General features: G+C 50.3%; 1 protein-coding gene across 4 annotated transcripts in view; it reads left to right on the top strand.

The window, feature by feature from the left end:
- Positions 1 to 1,509: 1,509 nt before the first annotated feature.
- Positions 1,510 to 20,550, top strand: part of RIPOR3 (RIPOR family member 3) — a 40,192-nt gene continuing 21,151 nt past the window's right edge. For 2 of the 4 annotated variants that reach the window (XR_009419275.1, XM_059480685.1), the window contains exons 1-2: positions 1,510 to 1,606; positions 18,789 to 18,917. Coding sequence is in view for 2 of the 4 variants with exons in the window: in XM_059480685.1 (XP_059336668.1) it covers positions 18,817 to 18,917 (101 nt within the window). In the remaining 2 variants the exon portion in view is untranslated. Of the gene's footprint in view, positions 1,607 to 8,394; positions 8,432 to 18,788; positions 18,918 to 20,550 lie in introns of those variants that run through there. The other 2 variants (XM_059480686.1, XM_059480688.1) reach the window with 2 other exon arrangements.

Here is a 20,550-nt window from a genome sequence, read left to right as displayed (position 1 = left end):
GCCTCCTGCAGTGGGGTGAGTTTCAGGATGTGTGTGCTGGATGGTGCAAAGGGAAGAAAACACCATTACTAATGAAGTTATGGTAAGGGCATGGCCAAATTCCGTGCACTCAGCTCATTTTGGGGAGTGTCTGGCTGCCTGTGCTGTCCGTCAGTCAGCACGGGGAAGTGCTGCTAGGAACCAGGGGAAAATGGAAAATGGATGAGGCACAGAGGCAGCCAAGGAGCTGTGCCCAGGCAGGGACAGGTTTGTGTGGGGTGTTTGCTAAAGGCCTGGCCAGGCATTGTTCAGGGGAGAGGCGTGAGTCTCTTGGGGTGAGACGAGGAGCAGGGAGATCCCAGGCTGCTTCCACATGGCAGCTTCACCTCCTCATGCTAGGACTGCCTGGAAGGGGTCTCGAGGGCCGGCAGAGGGGAGATCGTGCCCGAGGAGCAGCACCTGAGCAGGAGGAGGTCAGCAGTGGGTGCAGCAGGAAGGACTCGAGCAGGATTGCTCAGCAGAGAATCAAAGGGAGCAAATGACATCTCCCAGAACAGCAAAGCTGTGGAAGGGCGGGATGGGGAAGGCAGGAGGCAATGAGAGAAAGATTAAGAAGATGATGATGATGATGGTGATGATGATGATGATGATGATGATGATGAGCGTTGTATGACCGAGGGCTGGAAGAGGAGGGAACCTTTAGAGGACGGTGAGGAGGCAGTGTGGGGTGAGGCAGAGGAGGAGGGAGCAATGGCAGAAGAAGGTGGGACAGGCGGGATCCGGACACGGCAGAAGCGGCCCGAGCAGAGGGGGTGAGAGCTGGGGCAGGGGAGCGGGGGCGTCACCGGGCCGCGGGGAGGGTCCCGGTCCGGGGGCAGGGGAGCGGGGGTGTCACCGGGCCGCAGGGAGGGTCCCGGTCCGGGGGCAGGGGGTGTCACCGGGCCGCAGGGAGGGTGTCCGGCCGGGGGCAGGGGGTGTCACCGGGCCGCAGGGAGGGTGTCCGGCCGGGGGCAGGGGGTGTCACCGGGCCGCGGGGAGGGTGTCCGGCCGGGGGCAGGGGGTGTCACCGGGCCGCAGGGAGGGTCCCGGTCCGGGGGCAGGGGGTGTCACCGGGCCGCGGGGAGGGTGTCCCGCTGGGGAACGGGAGCGGGGGCGTCACCGGGCCGCAGGGAGGGTCCCGGTCCGGCTGCCCTGCGGCAGCCGCAGCTCCATGAGCGAGAGGGCGCCCGGGATGCTCCCAATGAGCAGCAGAGGGTCCGGGCCGTGACCGCCGGCTCGGCATGAGCCGGAGCCGCGGGCGCGTTCCCAGCCCCCCTGCCAGCGCCAGGGGGGTCGGAGGGGGAGCGAGGGAGGGACGGAGGGAGGGAGGGAGGGGAGCGAAGGGGAGCAGCGAGCGGCGCGGAGCGCTCGGCGTCCAGCGGCAAGCGAGCGCTCCGGAGCCGCGGCTTCCTGGAAGCGCAGCCCGGCTGGGCGGCGATAAGCGGCGATAAGCGGCGATAAGGGCGGCTGTCCGGGCCCTCCGCACCGGCTGCGACAGCCGCGACAGCCGCGACAGCCGCGACAGCCGCCACGGCAGCGGAGCCGAGCCGCGCTGCGCGCCCGCCGCCCCAGCGCAGGGGGCACACAGGTAGGGCACAGCTGGGCACAGCTGGGCACGGAGAGGGCGCGGGGCACCCGCACTGCCCGCAGGGGAGAGTGCGGTGCCGGCAGGGGACACCGGCTGGGGGGGACACGGACACCGGAGCCGGGATGGGTCACCTGCGGGGACACGGTCACCTGCGGGGACACGGTCACCTCTGGGGGGATGCGGTCACCTGGGCTGTCCGTGGGCAAGCCTCAGAGGATGCCCGGGTTCCTGCAGAGCTGCCGCCGCGCAGAGAGGCTCGGTAGTTTTTTATCCGGGTGAAGGAACTCGCGGCAGGACAGCACCTGGCTGGGGCAGGTGGGACTCTGCGAGGAGCAGGATGAGGTTCATGCCATCCCATAGAGCTTGCCTTTTGGAGGTGTTGTTGCATGAGCTGGGTATATTTTCTGGCTGTATTTTAGTTAACTTTCTTTGTCTGTGCAACGACTTACATTTTATTTGCCTTCTTTTTTTTTTTTTTTTTTTTTATTGCTTATTCGTGTAAATACAAGTTGAGGTTTTGGGTCACAGCCCAGTTGCATTTTGATTCAGACAGAGTTTAATTTCCCCTGTTAAAAAGTGTTTTAAATAAGTTGGGCCATATGGAGTAGAGTTGTTAATCAACCAAAGAAACTTGAAGGAGTTTGAAAAATAAGGTTGTATGTTTCTGGAGCCATTTCTTGAGTATTGAACCAACACCAGTACTCAAACTCCTGATTCAGTCATTTCCTTTGCTGGGATCAAGAGTTAATCTGTCCTTACCTGTGTTTTCACAGCTGCAAAATGGGAGCTACACCTATTGATGAGGTGCTTTACTTTTATTTTTTGAGCCCTTAATTAAAACCAATAAAAGCAGAAGAAGATCATTTGCAAGAGTAGTAAACAGTGCAATATATGTCTGAGGGAATATTGCATGTTGGATGGAGAGGCTCAGCAAAGATGCTGTGGCTGAAGGAGTGCAGTGAGGAGCTCCTCCCTGTTTATTCCTGTGTCACTCAGTTCATCCCTTCCCTGCTGCTGCTCTGGCTCCTGCACAGTGACTGACACAAGCACCACGTGTAGCACACAGGAAAAGCTGCACAAACCCTGCCAGAATGGGCTGGAGTTGTCGTGGAGGGGCAGCCCAGCCCCTTTGTGCCCCAGGTGTGGAGAGAAATGTGTGAGATGAACACGTGTGACTGGTGTGCACATTAACCTGGCAGCATTCCCTTCAGTCAGAGCCTGGATCCCTCTGGGGCAGTGGAAGGGCTCCCGTGGGCTGGCAGGGCTCATCCTGGGCCAGGGCTCTGTGCTGGAGGAGCTGCAGGGTGCTCTGGCTGCGGGGAGGGAGCCCAGGATGGAGCTGTGTAATGGATTCCCCAAGGGACAGGGGAAGATGGGATGGTTTCCTTCTGCCAGGACAAGGAGCAGCTGCACAGCTGCTCCACAGTGTTCTCCCCAGCCCTGGGTTCCTGTGGAGCAATCAGGCAGCGAGCTGGGATCCTGTAGCACACATCCACCAGTGCCACTTTATTCCCTTCCAAGCTAATTGATTCCTGCACAAATGCTCCTTTGCAATGTCTCATAAAGAGTCCGAGAGATGGACCAGAGCCACTCTGGAGAGGGAAACCAGGCTCAGTCTGAGGGGAGGGGAAAGTTGTGATCCTCATGTGTCCCTCAGGGGTCTGAGGAGTGACAATGTGGGGTCACAGAGCACCAGGACAAGGCAGAGGTTTGGGTGCAGAAAGTTATCCAAGATAAGGGAAGGGAGGGGGAACTGTCCCTGAAGGGTTATTAATCTGTTCCATTTGGATGAAATAAATAGAAAGACTGGAATAGAAGGAGATCATTTGTGTAAAATAGTAGGTTTAATATTATTTGAATCTGCACACTTGATCTTAGCCAAAAGGCTGAGGGAGCAGACTGAATTATCCAGGCTGTTGCTGGCCAGCACTGGGTTTTGGGAGGTGATTGCTGGTGACAATCCAGAATTATGGACAGCCAGTTGTGCAGAGGACATCAGCCAGCCTTTACTGGCTACAGGTGCTCGGGGCCTGGCTGCAGTTCCAGCCCTGGATGCTGCCTGCAGAAGCACAACAGGGACACACATATTTGTGAAATACCAGGTCTTATCCACTTTTTTCAACTTTTCCATTTCTGCTGCCAGTTTATTCTCCCTGAGGACAGACTGCTTTAAACCAGTATGTCTTCAAAGACAGAATGCCTGAAAACTATCATTTTTATTCAGTTCAACTTTTCAGGGCAAAAACTTGGTTTTCAGACAGACAAGGCATTTAATCACCACTAATTGAGAAGATCAGAACACTGAGATGATCTTGTCATTAATACAGAAATACCCTAAGTGTAGTTAGCAAACAATTTATATGTAACTGCTCTAGATGTGAATTTAGCTGTTTCAAATTAAATAATAAAAACTATTTTATGGAGAACATATGCAACTATTATTGGGACAGTAACCGTGTCAGTGACATTTTATTGCTCATGTTCTTTCCGTGAATCCATCCCTGATCTGCTTGATGAAGTAGCAAAAATCCCCTTCCCTTATTTCCATAATGTCAAGTCTATTGGTCCTCAAGAGCTTGAAGAGCTCAGGGCTGCATGTTTTGGGAAGAGTTTTTTCAGTGGAAGGGGGCTCAGGCACTGGAACTGCCCAGGGAGGGTTGCAGTGCCCATCCCTGGAGGTGTCCCAGGAATTCCTGGGGGTGGCACTGAGTGCTCTGGCTGGGGACAGGGCGCAGCTTGGATTTGGTGTTCTGGGAGGGATTTCCAATTTTAGTGATTCTGTGATTCTGTGAGGAGTAGCTGCTCATCCTGGGGCAGCTGAGTTTTACAGACGCTTGAGGGGTTTTGGGCGCTGACAGGTCAGGTGTGAATGGTGGTGATGATCCAGCAGTGTTTGTGCCGGGCTGGAGATAAGAGATCAACATCAGCCTTGCTCCATTGCATAGGGAGAGTTCTGTTTATGATTAGGGAATGAACCTTTTCCTCTCATCTGGATAATTGATTTATTCACACAGCAGGAACAGCAGCAGCAAAGCACTCATCATTTTATTTAAAAAAAAACCTGGCTTGTAGACTGTATTTACCATGAGAGCTTCCTCTGACCATTGTTGAAATGCTTTAAGACTTGCAGTTTGGAGCTGTGCATAAACCTCCATGCTGCTGCTCTGTGTGCAGGGGAGGCAGAAGGGGTGGCTGGGTACGTGTGCTCACAGACCCCTGTGCTCACAGACCCCTGTGCTCACAGACCCCTGTGCTCACAGACCCCTCTGCTCACAGACCCCTGTGCTCACAGACCCCTGTGCTCACAGACCCCTGTCTGCTCACAGACCCCTGTGCTCACAGACCCCTCTGCTCACAGACCCCTCTGCTCACAGACCCCTGTGCTCACAGACCCCTGTCTGCTCACAGACCCCTCTGCTCACAGACCCCTGTCTGCTCACAGACCCCTCTGCTCACAGACCCCTCTGCTCACAGACCCCTGTCTGCTCACAGACCCCTCTGCTCACAGACCCCTCTGCTCACAGACCCCTGTCTGCTCACAGACCCCTCTGCTCACAGAGCCCTGTGCTCACAGACCCCTCTGCTCACAGACCCCTCTCTGCTCACAGACCCCTCTGCTCACAGACCCCTGTGCTCACAGAGCCCTGTGCTCACAGACCCCTCTGCTCACAGACCCCTCTCTGCTCACAGACCCCTCTGCTCACAGACCCCTCTGCTCACAGACCCCTGTGCTCACAGACCCCTGTCTGCTCACATCCTGCAGGCAGAACAACAACATCACTTTCTTCTTGCAGTGGAGTTCATGTTCTGGCCCAGAACTGCAGCACCAGATGTGTTGCCACAGAAACAATTTAAAGGGAGAAGGAATTGTGAGCAAATTGTCTTTCTTGTGGAAAATGTTTGAGAGCCTCTCCTTGGTTTCCCTGTTTCTATCTGTGTGTGTGTGCACAGCAGAGAATAAGGGACAATTTTGCTTTTGTTTCCTACATCTGCTATTGGTTTAAAATTCTCTATACAGGGTTGAAAATTGAAAAATATTCTATTGTGGGCATGACTTACGTACCTCAGAGGCAGTTTTTATTAAATCCTGATTCATTTTTAGAAACTTTTTTCCTTTAAAAATGTGCTGTTTGCTAGCTGATTTACTTACCTTGACTTGCAACATGCTTTGGAAAATATTTCCAGTCACAGTTGTTTATGTGAAAGTAAGAAAACATTTGACTTTATAGTTGTCCCAGATTTGGATGCTGAGAATTAGGATCACATTCTCCTTACTACAACTGACATGCTGATGAAAAGAGGGAATGTTTACAGGAAATATTTTGATTTAATCTTGCCTAGGAAGCCTTAAAGTAGCCAAAGGCCTTGATTTTAGCTAGCATTTCTTTTTCTCAAACCAGCAGATGCTCTATTCAACACACTCTTTTCTCAGCTGTTATGAAAATATTTCTCTGAACAAAATGCAGTGTGAATTACCTTAACATGTCCTTTTGCCATTCCTGACCAGAGCATAGCACCCTTATCCTGCAGGTTTGCATTCTGTTTGGGGACAGTAATGAGAGGAACATCCAGGAGGGTCCCAGCCCTGGCAACATTTCCAAAAGCCACAATGCAGACATCAAGAGCTTGTTTCCACAGCTCTTTGTGCTTCATGCATTTGGGAGGTCTTTGTCCCTGCACAATGTGAAATACTGCTGGTGTGGAGCTGAAAGAGCCGTAACTGGTTTATCTCACCCACAGCCAAGGTGGAGTTTGGCTCTCTTTGGAGTGATGGAAAGATTTGCTATATGCAGTTGTGTGCATGGTGCTGCCCTTGATTTGGAGGGAATGGACACAGAGGGCTGTCCTGAGAAACCTCCTGTCCTTATTTCTGTGTTTAGTATTCCCCTCTGGAAGAGTTATGATTATTAAATCTATTTTCTTATAGCCAGACTTTCAAATGCCCCTGAGTCTGGACATGCACAATTTATTCCCATTTTTACTCATTCTTGTACAAACCTGGGATCTTCACTTTTCCTTTGATGAAAATTCTTTGTAACAGAGATATATCCAGGTATCCCTGAATCAGGAGCAGTTTCTTATGCTTTAGAAGGCAGTTTAGCCTTATTCCAAGTGCCCTGGATTGCAGTCTGGAGCTCTGGAGCTAGGCTGCGTGCCATGTCCCACACTGGAGCCCTGGCAGCCCCACGGGCATCACATCACCCAACAAGATCTGCCAGGCCGATAAGGAGCTCATTTCTGCGCTGCATTCCTTGTGCAGGCACAGCTCCAGCCCTGGGTGTGGGAGGAATGCGGAGCTGGGCCTGCAGCTGGTGTCTGCCCAGGTTAGAAATGAGTTTGCAGAGGGAAATGTGGCTCTGCAGCCCTGCTTGCCTGGGACACCTCAGCTATTTGCATCCAGTTTCTGCTCTTTGGGGTGGAACCTGCCCTGTGTTTACAGGCTGATCCAAAGGTGCCCTTAATTAGTTCCCATCTCTGCTGTTTGATCCCATGAGAAGGCAGCTTGCTGTTCCCTTAGGCAGTGGAGCTTTCCCAGACAGGCATTGTAAACTGGAAATATAGGTACTTGTAATTTTCTTAAAAACCTCCTTTGGGCCTGAAATGTCTTGTGCTTGGTTTCAATCCAGTATTGACTAAGACTGGAAAGTGTGAATAATGTCAGTTCAGCTGTATTTGAGCTATTCAAATAAATTTAAAACTATGTACTTTCCACTTACACTGTTCCATAATTCTCTGCACTTACATAACCTCTGTTTTATTATTGAAATGGCTACAGACTTGAAGAGGGAAATATAATTTTCCAATACTGGGCCTGAACAGATAAACAGAGAGGCAATTCCAAGGCCTCAGTGTGCTTTAAAATCTGAATGTTTCTGCTTTAATGTTGGTGTGAATAGGTTTGTACTTTTAGTGGTGCAGAACGAACACCACCTCCATAACCTCCCCTTTCCCTGGGCACTGGATTTCTGAGATGTTTCCATTATGTAACTGAAATCTCACAGACAGAGTTTAGAAGATTTCTCCAGATTGCAGGGAAGGATTTTGTTTGCTGAGCTCTGCAAAGTTAAAGCAGCAGGCTGGGGTTTTCCAAAGGGATATTCCCCATGCAGCCCAGGGCATGTGGCTGAGACTTGGTCTGCACAGAAAGTTCAGGGCCTTTGCTGGAGTTTTGAAGGCAATTGTTTTATAACAGTTAGTGACCTGGTTTTTTGGAATGGCAGAGAAGAGAGGAGCATTTTCATCGGGTGGATCATGTGTGGAAATGCCTGGGTTTGAGTCCTGCAGTAACACACAGTGTTAGCAAGTTTGCTGTAAATGTAACTGCGCATTTCTTAGGGCTGTTAGCGCAGCACCAAATGCCCAGATGGATGGAAAGGTGTCCCTGTTGTGTGAAATGGAGCCCCAGACACTGCCCTGGAAGGTGAGGCCCTGTGCAGAGCCCTGACACACAGAAATGTTCCTTCAGCCAGCACTGGCACAATAGAGCTGCCCTTTGTGTAACTCTGCTGAGGTCACTGGAGCTCCTTCCTAATTCCCCTGGGCCCAGTTGTGCCTCTCCCTTTTTCTGAAGGGTTCACATGCCAATGTGTTGTGCAACAACATAATTTGTTAACAAATAAAGAAGAATTTAAATAACCTTAGAAAATGAGTTGGGGCGTCCCGGCTGCCTGCAAACAAACAGAAGAAGTGCAAAACATTTAAGCAGCAATGCAAAGTATCTCAAAATTGCTTGAGCTCTGGTTCTTCAAGAAAAAAAGCACAATTGTAAGGAGAACATGCTCTGCAGGAGAAGGCTCTGGATGAGAAAACACACTGCATCTTCTGGTAAGGTCTCCACTGCAGACATGATTTCTGTGCTGTGTTCCCCAGAGCTGTGGTGATTCACACATGATGAATCTTTTCCCTCTGTGTGTGTGTGTGAATTTGACTACTTTTAGTTTCACTTAAAGCAATAAGTGAGGATACTTTGACCTGTAATTGTCAAATGATGTTTACAGTACAGTAAAACTGTATCTTTCTGTAAAATATCTGTCCTGAGGAAGCCAAGTCACACAGAGCAGAACTCTAGTTTGTGTCAGGACAGGGAGAGCACTGCCTGCCCTGCAGCTGTAATGGGGTCGGGCTGGATTCAGCCCTGGTTCTGCATTAGTGCATTGCTGGCATCTCCTGTCAGTGTGTTCTCTACCTCAATGGCCATTTCTGAATTTGGAACAGAACCCAAGGGTGCCAGCAGGATCCCTGCCCCGGGCACTGCCCTCGGCTCTGCAGAGCATCTCCAGTGGGCTTCAGGAGATCCCTGGCCCACAGATGCTGAGTGAACCATCCAAGGTCTAAGAAAAACTCCTTGTGATGCTGAAGAATAGGAAACACTAAGCAGATGTGTAGTTGCAGTGAAAGCCCTGGGTCCTCAGGGAACAAACAATTGGGTTCACAGTCTTTGAAGAAGTCTGAAACAGAGCTGAGTGATTTTTTGTGCATGAAGCTGAAATGCATTTTCATGAGTGACTCTTGCCGTGTTTGTTGATGGTATCCATAACATTTCAAGGGACCTTAAACTGCATTAGCTTTTGGCCTGAATGTTGAAGTGGTTTGATCTTGGCTGATCCTGCTGAGCAGCTCCTGCTTAGCACTTCCAGTTGTGTGTGCCCTTTCCTTCCAGGAGCAGCTCTGTGTGCCTGGGCTGGGTGTTCTGGGGGCCCTGACATTTCCAGGAATTTGTTATCTCTGGCAGAGGCCTCCCCACTGTCACCCATTGATAAGTGGAAGGGTAAACATGTTCTGATGAGACAGCGTCCCTTCAGAGGCGGAGCACCAGCCTGATCCACTGCACACTGCTCCTCCAGAGAAATGTTCTTCTGCCACTCACTGGTGCTTAAAATTGTCTTTACTGTATGATTCTTGTTATGACTTACCTGCTCTTGCTCCCTTTCAGTGCTGAGGGATTTTTGTTGTTTGCAAATTCCAGTCACGTTGAAGCCATCAATTCCTAGTCCTGCTGGAAACGCCCCTGAAATGAGAGTGGCAGCTCTTTAACTTCTGACGAGCCTGAGAAGGGAGTTCTCCCATTTTCCATGTGCTGGAACACCTGAATTAAACACAGTGGCACAAGGGCTGGGGCAGGGTGTGGGGAGGCCAGGGAAGGTCTCAGCCAGGTTGAGGCACAGCCGCCCTGCTTTGGAGATGGGCTGTCAGAGGGCTTTGGGAGCCCTCCCAGCAGGAAAACAGCTGCTTTAGAAAAGCCCCATGGAACTGCCCCTGCTGGGATGTCTCAGGCTGGAGGAGCTCTCAGGGGCACTGCAGCAAGCCCTGGAGGTCTGGGTTTTTAGGGTTTTTTAGGGTTCTTTAGGGTTTGCTGGGCAAACGATGCCCAGAAGTCAGTACACAAGTTTGCCCCCTCTGATTTTATGACTTTCCAGAGAGTGCTGCTGTGATTCTGTTTAGGCTTGAAACAATCCAAAGCTTTCTTCTAGGCAGGGCCAGACTGACTAAACTTGAATATCTGGTTTAAAAGTAAATGTAGTCCAGTTTAGACTGCATTTTCCTCAGCTGCCTTCTGCACCATTTGTATCCTAATGCACATCAGCCTTTCAGCTGTTTCCAAAGCCATCTCCTTTTGAATGTTTAATATCTAAGAACCAATTAGTTCCATTTTGTTTTCCTTGGATAGTTTGCAATTAAACATTCTTTCAAGTGGGCTTTATTTAGCTAATTCCATCACAAAAATAAGCTCCAAGGGAATGAAGAGAAGTTCAAGCTAGCCAATATTTATTTTTATTATTAATAATTTATATTATGGGAGTTCCCAGGGGAACCAGGGCCCCACTAAACCCAGTTTCCTCTGCATGTAATGACTGTGTCTCACAAGACTTTATTCAGCAGAAGATTCCTTCAGTGCAAGGGACCTGCTCCACACTGCAGGGAAAGGACTGGTGGAGAGCACATGAAAACAAATCAGGAATCATTGCTTTAAAGGAGCTTAGGCTTGGCACCAGAGGGAGAATCTGATGCAGCTTTTCTAAAAAAGAAAAAAAGCCACACTTATGCATTTTTCCAGCCTGAGTGCCAAGCCATGACCTCCAAGGTCTCGTTGATCATCTCTGAAGTGATGGCAATGCTCCCAGTGTTTCTGAGGGCAGAGAAGGGATGGCCCTAAAACCTTACCTCTCTCTGAGCCAGCAGCAGGGGACTGGATATTTCAAACACACACTGGTGGGCAAAGTTAGTTTACAAATGCTCTTGTTCAGTCGGATTTCTAGCAGAAGTTATGGCTTTCACAGTGTCTGATCCTCAAGAATTGGTGTGCTTTAGGTTTTACAGAAGTCTTGGGAGGAGCAGTTTGGGGACCCTTTGGAGCTGCTGAATGCAAAGGGGAGCAGAGCCAGCCCTGGGGTCTGTGCTGGATCCAGCAGGGTCAGAGCAGCTCCAATCCATCCCTGGGGTCTGTGCTGGGCTCAGCAGGGTCAGAGCAGCTCCAATCCATCCCTGGGGTCTGTGCTGGGCTCAGCAGGGTCAGAGCAGCTCCAATCCAGCCCTGGGGTCTGTGCTGGGCTCAGCAGGGTCAGAGCAGCTCCAATCCATCCCTGGGGTCTGTGCTGGATCCAGCAGGGTCAGAGCAGCTCCAATCCAGCCCTGGGGTCTGTGCTGGATCCAGCAGGGTCAGAGCAGCTCCAATCCATCCCTGGGGTCTGTGCTGGGCTCAGCAGGGTCAGAGCAGCTCCAATCCATCCCTGGGGTCTGTGCTGGATCCAGCAGGGTCAGAGCAGCTCCAATCCATCCCTGGGGTCTGTGCTGGATCCAGCAGGGTCAGAGCAGCTCCAATCCATCCCTGGGGTCTGTGCTGGGCTCAGCAGGGTCAGAGCAGCTCCAATCCATCCCTGGGGTCTGTGCTGGGCTCAGCAGGGTCAGAGCAGCTCCATCCCTGGGGATCCCACTCCACCTGGGGTCTTGCATGGGCTAAGGGGTGTGGAAATGGTTTTGGGCTGAGCAGGGCTGTGTGTGCAAGTGCAGCACTGCAGATTTTCCTCCTGGAATTCCCATCCTCCTCCCTTTCCCATCTGTTGAACCATCAGCCTTTGCAGCACTCTTTCCATAACTCCACGGGCAGGACCCAGACAGTTTTCCTGACCATCCTCTGTCCTCATTAGCTCAGTTTAAGGGGGTGAACATCTGGTTCCAAGCACAGCACTGTGGTTAGCATGGGGGCTTTTTCTCTCCACAGAAAAACCACCAAATCTGGCCATTTCAGATTTTATAGGCGCTAGAGCTGGGCTGTGCAAAGTTCACCTCATTAAAAACAAGCCCAAACCAAATAACAGCAGAGAGCAACGGTGTAAGAAATGTGGGCCATGAATGTCAGAGCGTGTGCATTAGGAACTGGTAAGAAGTGAAGGGAAAATACAGATATACCCACATCCATTCAGACTCTTGCGTTTTCCCACAAGTAAATATTTGGCTTTAAAGCATAAACCTTTTGTCCCTTCTATTTATCTCTTCTACGAAATTTTATATACTATTCCTCTGTTTCCAGTGTTCTTTGGGATGCTGATCCTAACTTAGCAACTTCTTTATTTCTGTGGCACAAGACGATCTTGGTAACATTTATGGGAATAAACCATGTTGGCCACAGGAACGGGCTGGGCGGTTCAGTTCCTGTAAAGGGACAGTGCTCCTGGTCAGACAGGTGAATGACACCGGGCTTGGCCCACTTCAGAAGCACCAGATGCTGTGATGCACAGCTCTGGGTTTTGAGCACTCCCTGCAGCTTTCCTGAGCCCCACACTGGGGCTCCCTGGCAGCTGGGACCCCCAGAACCCCATTTCCACGAGGAAGAGGGCACTGCCCATGGGTGAGCCGTGCTGAGCTGCCCCAGGGCTCCCTGGCAGCTGCTGCTGGAGGCACCCAGGGGCCACCGTGCCTTGGAAAACCATTGCCAGGTCAGTAACTGGGGCAGGCCAAGTCCTGCTGCTGCATTCTGCTGGGAATCTGGGATAAATGGCTGATTAATTCCTCTGGGTGTGCACACTGAGAGCAGAACCTGGAGCTGAGGGCTGGGATGGAAAGTGATTGCAAACACAGGAACATTTGGGGTGCAGCCCTGAAAAGCTGCTCGCCCTGCGCTTGAAATTGGAGTCCTGTGTTCAAAGAGCCCCCAGAATGGGGCCATGGACCTGACCTCCAGCATGGGACGAGCTGTCTGAGAGCTCTGCCTGTGATATTGAAATTCATTGCTGGGCTCCAGAGTGCCATTTCCAGCAGCTGGCAGGGAGCTCTGGGAGGGCCTGATGAGCAAAGCAATAACTTGGATCAAAGCTCTTTATCTGATCTCTTTCAATGGCTCAAGTATGGCTAGGAGGAAAGTATTTAAACAAGTATTTAAATGTATATTCAAGAGCTGGATCTGCATAGGTGAAATTTGCAGAAGTACCAAAACTAGTTACACAGTGAAGTCCTGTCTTTCTAAACAATGCAAGCTCTGGGTGTAATTCTTATTAAAAATCAGTTGAACAGGCTCTCAAGAGCCTGAAGTGCCCATGAGAGTGGGGATTGTGTTCCTGAATCATTTGATATTTTCCAAACAGGACGTGACAGATGTAAGTTTGGTGCAGACTAAAGGGCCCAACTCATGATCTGAGTTAAACAGGCTCAGGTCAAGAAGAACATGAGCAGCTACACAGGGGAACAAAAGCTTCCATCTGGGGCAAAACTGGTCTGTAATTGCTCATATTGCTCAGTCTTAACCCAGCAGGGATCCTGCTGAATGGGTGGAAGCTGCTGGCTCCCTCCTGTCCCAAGGGTGCTGTGTGTCTCCCCAGTTCAAATGACTTTGCTTCTTTTGAAGGATAACTTTTTCTTAGCTCTGCCCATAGCGGTATAAATAGAATGTTTGTCCAACAGCTGAACAAAACCACTTGAAGTGTAAGGGGTCTGAGTGATAAATGTGGAATGTTTATGCAGCACAGCAGACATTGCTCCCGAGGTCAGTGGTTCTGCTGAGGAATGCTGGGGAGCAGGGGCTGAACTCTGGGTGTGTTTTCCCAGGGGATTCAGCCCAGGGGTCACTGGGTGCTGCTCCATCACACCCCGGGGCTGCTCAGCCCCTCTCACCTCCCACCCCTGCTCTGGGTGCCCCACGTGCCCGGCAGTGCCACGTCCAAGGCAGGACTGGAACCACAGAACCCTCAGGGGTCAGGCCTGGAGCACCCCGAGGCTCTCACAGGGTTCTATTCCAGGGTGGAAATCTGATTTTCCCTTTATCAGAATCACAAAAGAGAAATGCCATTGTCAGCTGTGATAGCACCCAGGAGGGGCAGGTAAATCCTCTGTCCCTGTGGTTTGAAACAAGCAAGACGGGAAATAACTGTGATTACATCAATGTGATGCAGGCAAACACAGCCCAGCCTGCAAAGCCAGTCTCAGAGCTAAAGCTTTTGGTGTAATCATGCTGGGGCTGTGTTTTCACCCACTGCAGTGTGTTCCTTCCAGCTAAACCCTGATCCTGATGCACTTCCAGCAGCAAAGCTGTTCTTCTGTTAGGATTTATAACAAATTCAGGGGAGCAGAATGGGAACCTAGCAGCCTTGAGTGGCTTTTTTTGAAACAGCTGAGGATTATTTGGAATCACAGCCTATCCCTGGAGTCAGGGAAGGTCTCTGAAGGCCCTCAATGTCCATGCACTCAATCTCTGCTGGTTTTGGCTCTGGGCAGTCCAAGCTGGGTTCCAGCAGAGGTGGTGCAGAACCAGCACAGCCCAGTGTCCCCTTTGTGTGGCTGCCATGGAGTGAATTTCATAAAACCATGATGTAAAAGGCATCAATTCCAGTGGCAGCTCTGCAACAAACCCATGTGCTCTGCTGTGCTCTCCTGATGGGCACCAATGTGAGCCCAGATTGCAGCAGGAAGGCTCCAGCCCCTCCAATAAACTGTTGGGCTTCCCACATTGTGAATTAACCATCACGTTGTGATAGTACAGAATGAAATCAACTCTGTTTGCTTCCCAGAGCTCAAAGATAAAATTGCTCCCTTGTCCTTCCAAGCAAAGCGAGTGCAATATTTACAAATGAAATTACGCACAAAAATAACAGGGGCCTAAAGGCAGGCAGAAGGTTTGAGCAGGCAGTGGGAGGCAAATTGTCACAATCACAAAAGGTGTCCCCAGTCACACAGGTGAGCCTCAGCCTCTGGAGCCATGAACAGCTGGTGTCTGTAGGAATTGTTATTGATATGGTTATTGTATATCTATATTGTTATTGTATATTGATATTGTTATTGTATATCTATATTGTTATTGTATATTGATATTGTTATTGTATATTTATATTGTTATTGTATATCTATATTGTTGTATATTGATATTGTTATTGTGTATTTATATTGTTATTGTATATCTATATTGTTGTTGTATATTGATATTGATATTGTTATTGTACATTGATATTGTTATTGTATATCGATAGTGTTATTGCATATTGATATTGTTATTTTCTACAGAGACAATAATTTGATTTCAGCCTGGCTTTTGTGGTGCCAGGGAAGAGCAGGGTGCCCATGGGGAGCTCTGGAGGCTGCCCAGGCTGCCAGGGCAGCAGAGCTGGGGCAGTTTGTGCAGAAGGAGCCAGCAGAAAGTGTCCCCTACCCACTGCCCACTGCCAGCTGGAGCATCACAAACTGTAGGTCACCCAGTGGACTCTCTGAGAGGCTGACACCAAATCATGGCCACTCACTTAAAGCCCAAAACACGAGCAGAAACGTTTTGCAAGTGGTGACTCATATTTTCCTCATGCAATTGTTAAACCATTGTGCCCAGAAACAATTAAAGATGAGAGTAGGGCTGGAAAAGTTTATCCATAAGCACAAACAGACAGCATGATGCAGTTTGTGGAAGGTGAGGGTCGTTGGGCTCAGGGGGGGAGCAGGAGGTGCAGTCTGTGTGTCCTGTGTGTGTGTGTGTCCTGTGTGTCCTGTGTGTCCTGTCTGTGTGTCCTGTCTGTGTGTCCTGTGTGTCCTGTGTGTCTGTGTGTCCTGCCTGTGTGTCCTGTGTGTCCTGTGTGTCTGTGTGTCCTGGCTGTGTGTCCTGTCTGTGTGTCCTGTGTGTCCTGTCTGTGTGTCCTCTCTGTGTGTCCTCTCTGTGTGTCCTGTCTGTGTGTCCTGCCTGTGTGTCCTGTGTGTCTGTGTGTCCTGGCTGTGTGTCCTGCCTGTGTGTCCTGTGTGTCCTGTGTGTCTGTGTGTCCTGCCTGTGTGTCCTGTGTGTCCTGTCTGTGTGTCCTCTCTGTGTGTCCTGTCTGTGTGTCCTGTGTGTCCTGTGTGTCTGTGTGTCCTGGCTGTGTGTCCTGCCTGTGTGTCCTGTGTGTCCTGTGTGTCTGTGTGTCCTGTCTGTGTGTCCTGGCTGCCCAGGGAGCCCCAGCCTGCCTGGGTCACACCAGAGCTGGCACACCAGGATCTGCCTTGGCAAACAGAGCACCGAGCCAGGCCCAAACAAACCTGCCCATTCAATCTGGAAAATCCAGTTTTGGCTGGGAGATCCATTCCTGAGCCCCGAATCGTACAGATGCCATGAATTAAAGCCCCCAGTCAGAGTCCCTGGCAGTGGGAGGGTGCCCAGGGCTCACAGCTGCCCTTGCCCAGACCCCGTGGCTCCTCCAGCAGTTGGGGCTCCAGCTGTCCCTGGCAGCACCTCCTGTCCTGTGCCCTGCTGTGCATCCCTGGCTCTCTGCCCCATCCACGCTCCTGCTCCTGGGGAACATGAAAGGGAGGACGTGCCTCTGCTCCCCAGGCACAATCCTGTTCTATGGGACCTGGACCCTCTGGCCTGCACAGCAGAGGTTCCAGGGTGGAGGCAGATTTGAGCTGAGCTTTGTCAGGGCCCTTTTCTGATTTATTTCTGCCCTAAAGGGAGGGCACAGTCTGAGATGGGACCAGATGCTTCTTCTCAGGGGCACTTGTGTAGCTCAGCACTTTTATACAGACACTCCAGCTAGCAAAGCCTCTGTTTAAACAACTGCATTTATAAGTCTTCCTTACAAATAAAATCTTTTATTGACATCCACCTTATGGTGCTCTGCTCAGGAGTGTGAAACGAGCTGTGAGATTTCTAGGTGACCACAAAAAAATCCGTGTGTAAGTGTGTATTGAGAGGCACTGGCTTTGCTGGCGTGGTTTTGAGGTGATAACCCTTGAGTGGTGCTTTATTTAATTCTCCTCATTCTCAGGAGCGGGAGCTGTGCCGGTGGGCTCTGCTGAGAGGGGCAGCGCCTTAGAGCAGGGCAGGGCAGTGGGGACTGAGCTTTGGGCAGTCACAGGAATGGCCCCAGAGGGGCTGACACGACCTTGGCCGTGCCATGGGAGGGCCAGGGCATCTCTGGCTGGTGCTGCATGGCACAGTGCAGCTCCTGGCAATGCAGAGTGACGCTGGGACATGCACACACGCGGTCAGCTCCGGGCAGGTTGGGCAATTTCAGAGTTTTGGGGTCTCTACATTTCCCACAGTCCTTCGCATCCAGAGCTCAGTGCCACAGATTTTACTTCAGGAGTTTTCTCGTGATTGTCCCCATTCTGTTCCCCGCCAGGGGTCTGCCTGGTTGTGTTTGCTCCATATCTCTGTGCTCCAAAGGCTTTCAGAGCCATGGTGGCTCCACAGCAGCTGCTCCTGCACTTTCCTCCTCCCTTACAGCCATGAACTGAGTTTCCCAGGTCAAAGAGCTGAAAAATAGATCCTGGGAATCTGGCTTAGCCTTGATGAGGGATGTGGTCAATAACCACAAGGCTATTCCCTTTATTTCTTCCTTTAGCAGCTTGTTATGCAATTCCATTTTTCAGTAAGTTGCATGCTTTCTTCAGGCTAATGATCCTTTTGATGGGGTGACAGTTCACAGGCTTACAAACATCTCAGATCCAGAGGGAAGCACGGAAAATGTTGTGAAACTTCAGCTGGGATCTGATGCAAGTCTGAGCTCTGATGGAGGCTATAAGGGGGATCTTCTCAAAGCAAGGCAACAGAAGAGCTGTGTGGTTGGATTCAGGGTGGGGAGAGGCACCTGAATTCTGTGTGACAGATTTCTGTGCATCCTCCTGAGGCTCTGAGGCACACAAGGGCAGAGCTGCTCCCCAGAACTCAGTGTTGGATGGTGAGTGATGGAGCCCGATGCAGCCATGGCACAGGGATCAGGGCACACAAGGGCAGAGCTGCTCCCCACAACCCTCTCTGATGGATCCAGTGTTGGATGATGAGTGATGGATCCTGATCCCTCCAGAGCACATCCTGTGATATGGGACAAACCTCTGCGTGCAGCATTCAGAGTCCTCCTTGGAGTTTGTCCTTCTCCCTCCAAACACATCCTCCAGCTTTTTGTTATACCCAGATTTACTCACTCGGGGTGTTTACATTACACCAGCCTGAGGGGGAAAGGAAGGGAAATTTTCTGTATATGAACTGTCTGGGTGATTTTCTACAGCTGCTTTGAAGGATGTGTCTGTTACTTATATTGGGCCTTGGATTCTGGAGACATATGGCAGAAAACACAATTCTCCACAAAGCAGAGGAGTTTGACTGATGGAAAACAAGAGAGCAATCCAAGGGAAGCCCTGCCAGAGGAGGAGCATGAACCTGGAATTTACTGTTGGAACCAGACTTCTGCCTTGGGCTGAAGCACCACGCAGCCAATCCCAGCACTGAGTGCAGGGGGCTCTGCACGGATGCAGGGAGCTGCTTTTGGGACCCAGCTGAGTCTGCAGCCTAAGAGTGGCTCTGGCATCCACCCTGGTTTGGAAATGCACGGGCTGGCCCCACTCCTGAAGCACCGGGACAATTACAGGAGTTTTAAAGGGTCAGAAATTCAGAGAGCCTCTGAATGGAGGCTATTCTGGCTTTTGCATAGTGAGTTTGTAAAATCAATCAGAAATTGAAGAGGGCACGAGAGATTTCATTTTAGACCATTCAATCCTTTATTAATTGTACCGTGGATGGCAACACAGGAAACGTGAATTGCAGACAAGCCTTTTTTCCCAATTTATTCTGCTGTGTGTTGTTTTGACTTTCCACTTCCCCGCAGCTCAGCGCTTGCAGCAGCACGAGAGCCAAGGCAAGGGGCTTTGGCCTGATGTGTTTTTGTGCTTTGTTGCAGGAGGCAGCAGCAGGAGCACCAAGGCAAGGGGCTTTGGCCTGATGTGTTTTTGTGCTTTGTTGCAGGAGGCAGCAGGCTCGCTGAGTGGGAGCCATGTCAGTGAAGCTCACCTTCGTGTCCCCTGGGGATGGGGGTGGCATCAGCAGGAGCTGCTCCTTCACCGGCTTCAGCACCGTGCAGAGCAGGAAACTGGGGTGAGGGACACAGCAGGAAACTGGGGTGAGGGACACGGGGCCAGAGCCAGAGCCCTGCTGCTGGCACTGCAGCCACCGGGGCGAGGGACACGGGGACAGCTGGAGCTGCTGCACCATCCCGCACTGATGGTCCCACTCTGCTTTCCATAACTCCTTGGGCAGGAGTAATGCAGCCTTTCCACTAAAAATCCTGTGCTCTTTGTGAATTTAGCAATGCCTGTAAATCCCTGTAGATCCTGAGTGCTTTTAGAAGATGTGACCTAGAAATGGAAAATTAATACAATCTCTGAGTGCCAGTGCATGCTAGAGTAACAACAAAGGAAGTCATTTAGCAGCACCATACAGAAGTAGTGGGAAGTGTACTGTACTCAAAAACCATCCTGTTGTGTGTCACTAAAATACCTGACTCAGGTAATGAAATATCCTTTCAGAGAACCACATGACCGAATTCAACTTTTGGGTAAACACAGCATGGTAAAATATCAGCAAAAATTGAAATCCCTGTGTGATTGGGGAGTCTTCAATTTGAATAAATGAATTTGTTGGTGAAAATGAAAATTACTGTTACCCCTAGCAAAGATTGGATATCTAAAATCACACCAACAGCTAAGAGCTGGAGAAAGCTCTGTCAGATTGTATAGAAAAGCTCTGTCAGACTGTACAATGTCGGACTGTACAGAAAAGCTCTCTCAGACTGTACAGAAAAGCAGGAGCTGGCAGGGCCCTGAGCAAGGTCTGCCCGAGGGTGAGCACAAATCAGCCCCACATGGACATTCCTCTGCACATCCTGAATGTACTTCTGCTTTCCTTCAGCAGCTTCCCCGTGGGTCTCTCAGTCAGACTCGATTTTGTGTTTCCCCACCATGGTCTCCACAGGAAGTAAATGTTATTGCTGTTATCTGTAAAGTGGGAAATCTGATCCTGAAATTACCAGGTTCACAAGGGAAAGCAGCATGGGAACATCCAGCCTTGAGCTACTGGCCCTCCAGGCCATGTCAGCTCCTCCACTTTTGTGTGAAATGCATGGAAATGGGATTAACATCAGTGCTCAGCTGGGCTCCAGGGACTGGGGGATGCTGAGGGAAGGGGGAGAGGGAAATCCCAGCCCTGAGTGCAGGACTGAGCTGCTGTACCAGGGAAGTCACCCCCAGAGCTTAGGGGCCGCACTCCAAAAATCTGCAGGTAAATTCCACAAAGAAACAAAACCCAGGAGTATTTGGGTTTTTAATTTCAAAATTAATTTTAATTTGGGCTTTTAATTTCAAAACAGAGTTGTCTTGTCTCTTCTATGTGGTATCTTGCTAATTGGAGTACTCTAGAGCTTGGAATTAGATGCTATTTCTTCTTAGCATGAAAGAATCTTAAGCAATGAGCATTCTAGGAGACTCTCAACTGCTCTTATTGGTCAGACTGCCCTTTCCAGTGTTATTCCTGTTCAAACAGTCTCACTTTGCATGGAATTCCTAAAGACACATTATTATAGTAAAGAGAAGTGATATTAATGTAAGGTTCTCATTTAGCAGTTATGTTCCTTGTTGTAGGTAACCTGAGCTCCAAATGGTTTGGTTAATTAATACTTTCCATTAAGGCATTATAAAAAACCAAGATAATCAGTGGTGTGAAGAAATGAAGC

The sequence above is a fragment of the Ammospiza nelsoni genome, chromosome 12 (genome assembly GCF_027579445.1).
Source record: "Ammospiza nelsoni isolate bAmmNel1 chromosome 12, bAmmNel1.pri, whole genome shotgun sequence".
Lineage (NCBI taxonomy): Eukaryota > Metazoa > Chordata > Aves > Passeriformes > Passerellidae > Ammospiza > Ammospiza nelsoni.
Note: the sequence above shows the minus strand (reverse complement) of the source record. Positions and strands in the feature narration are given on the sequence as shown.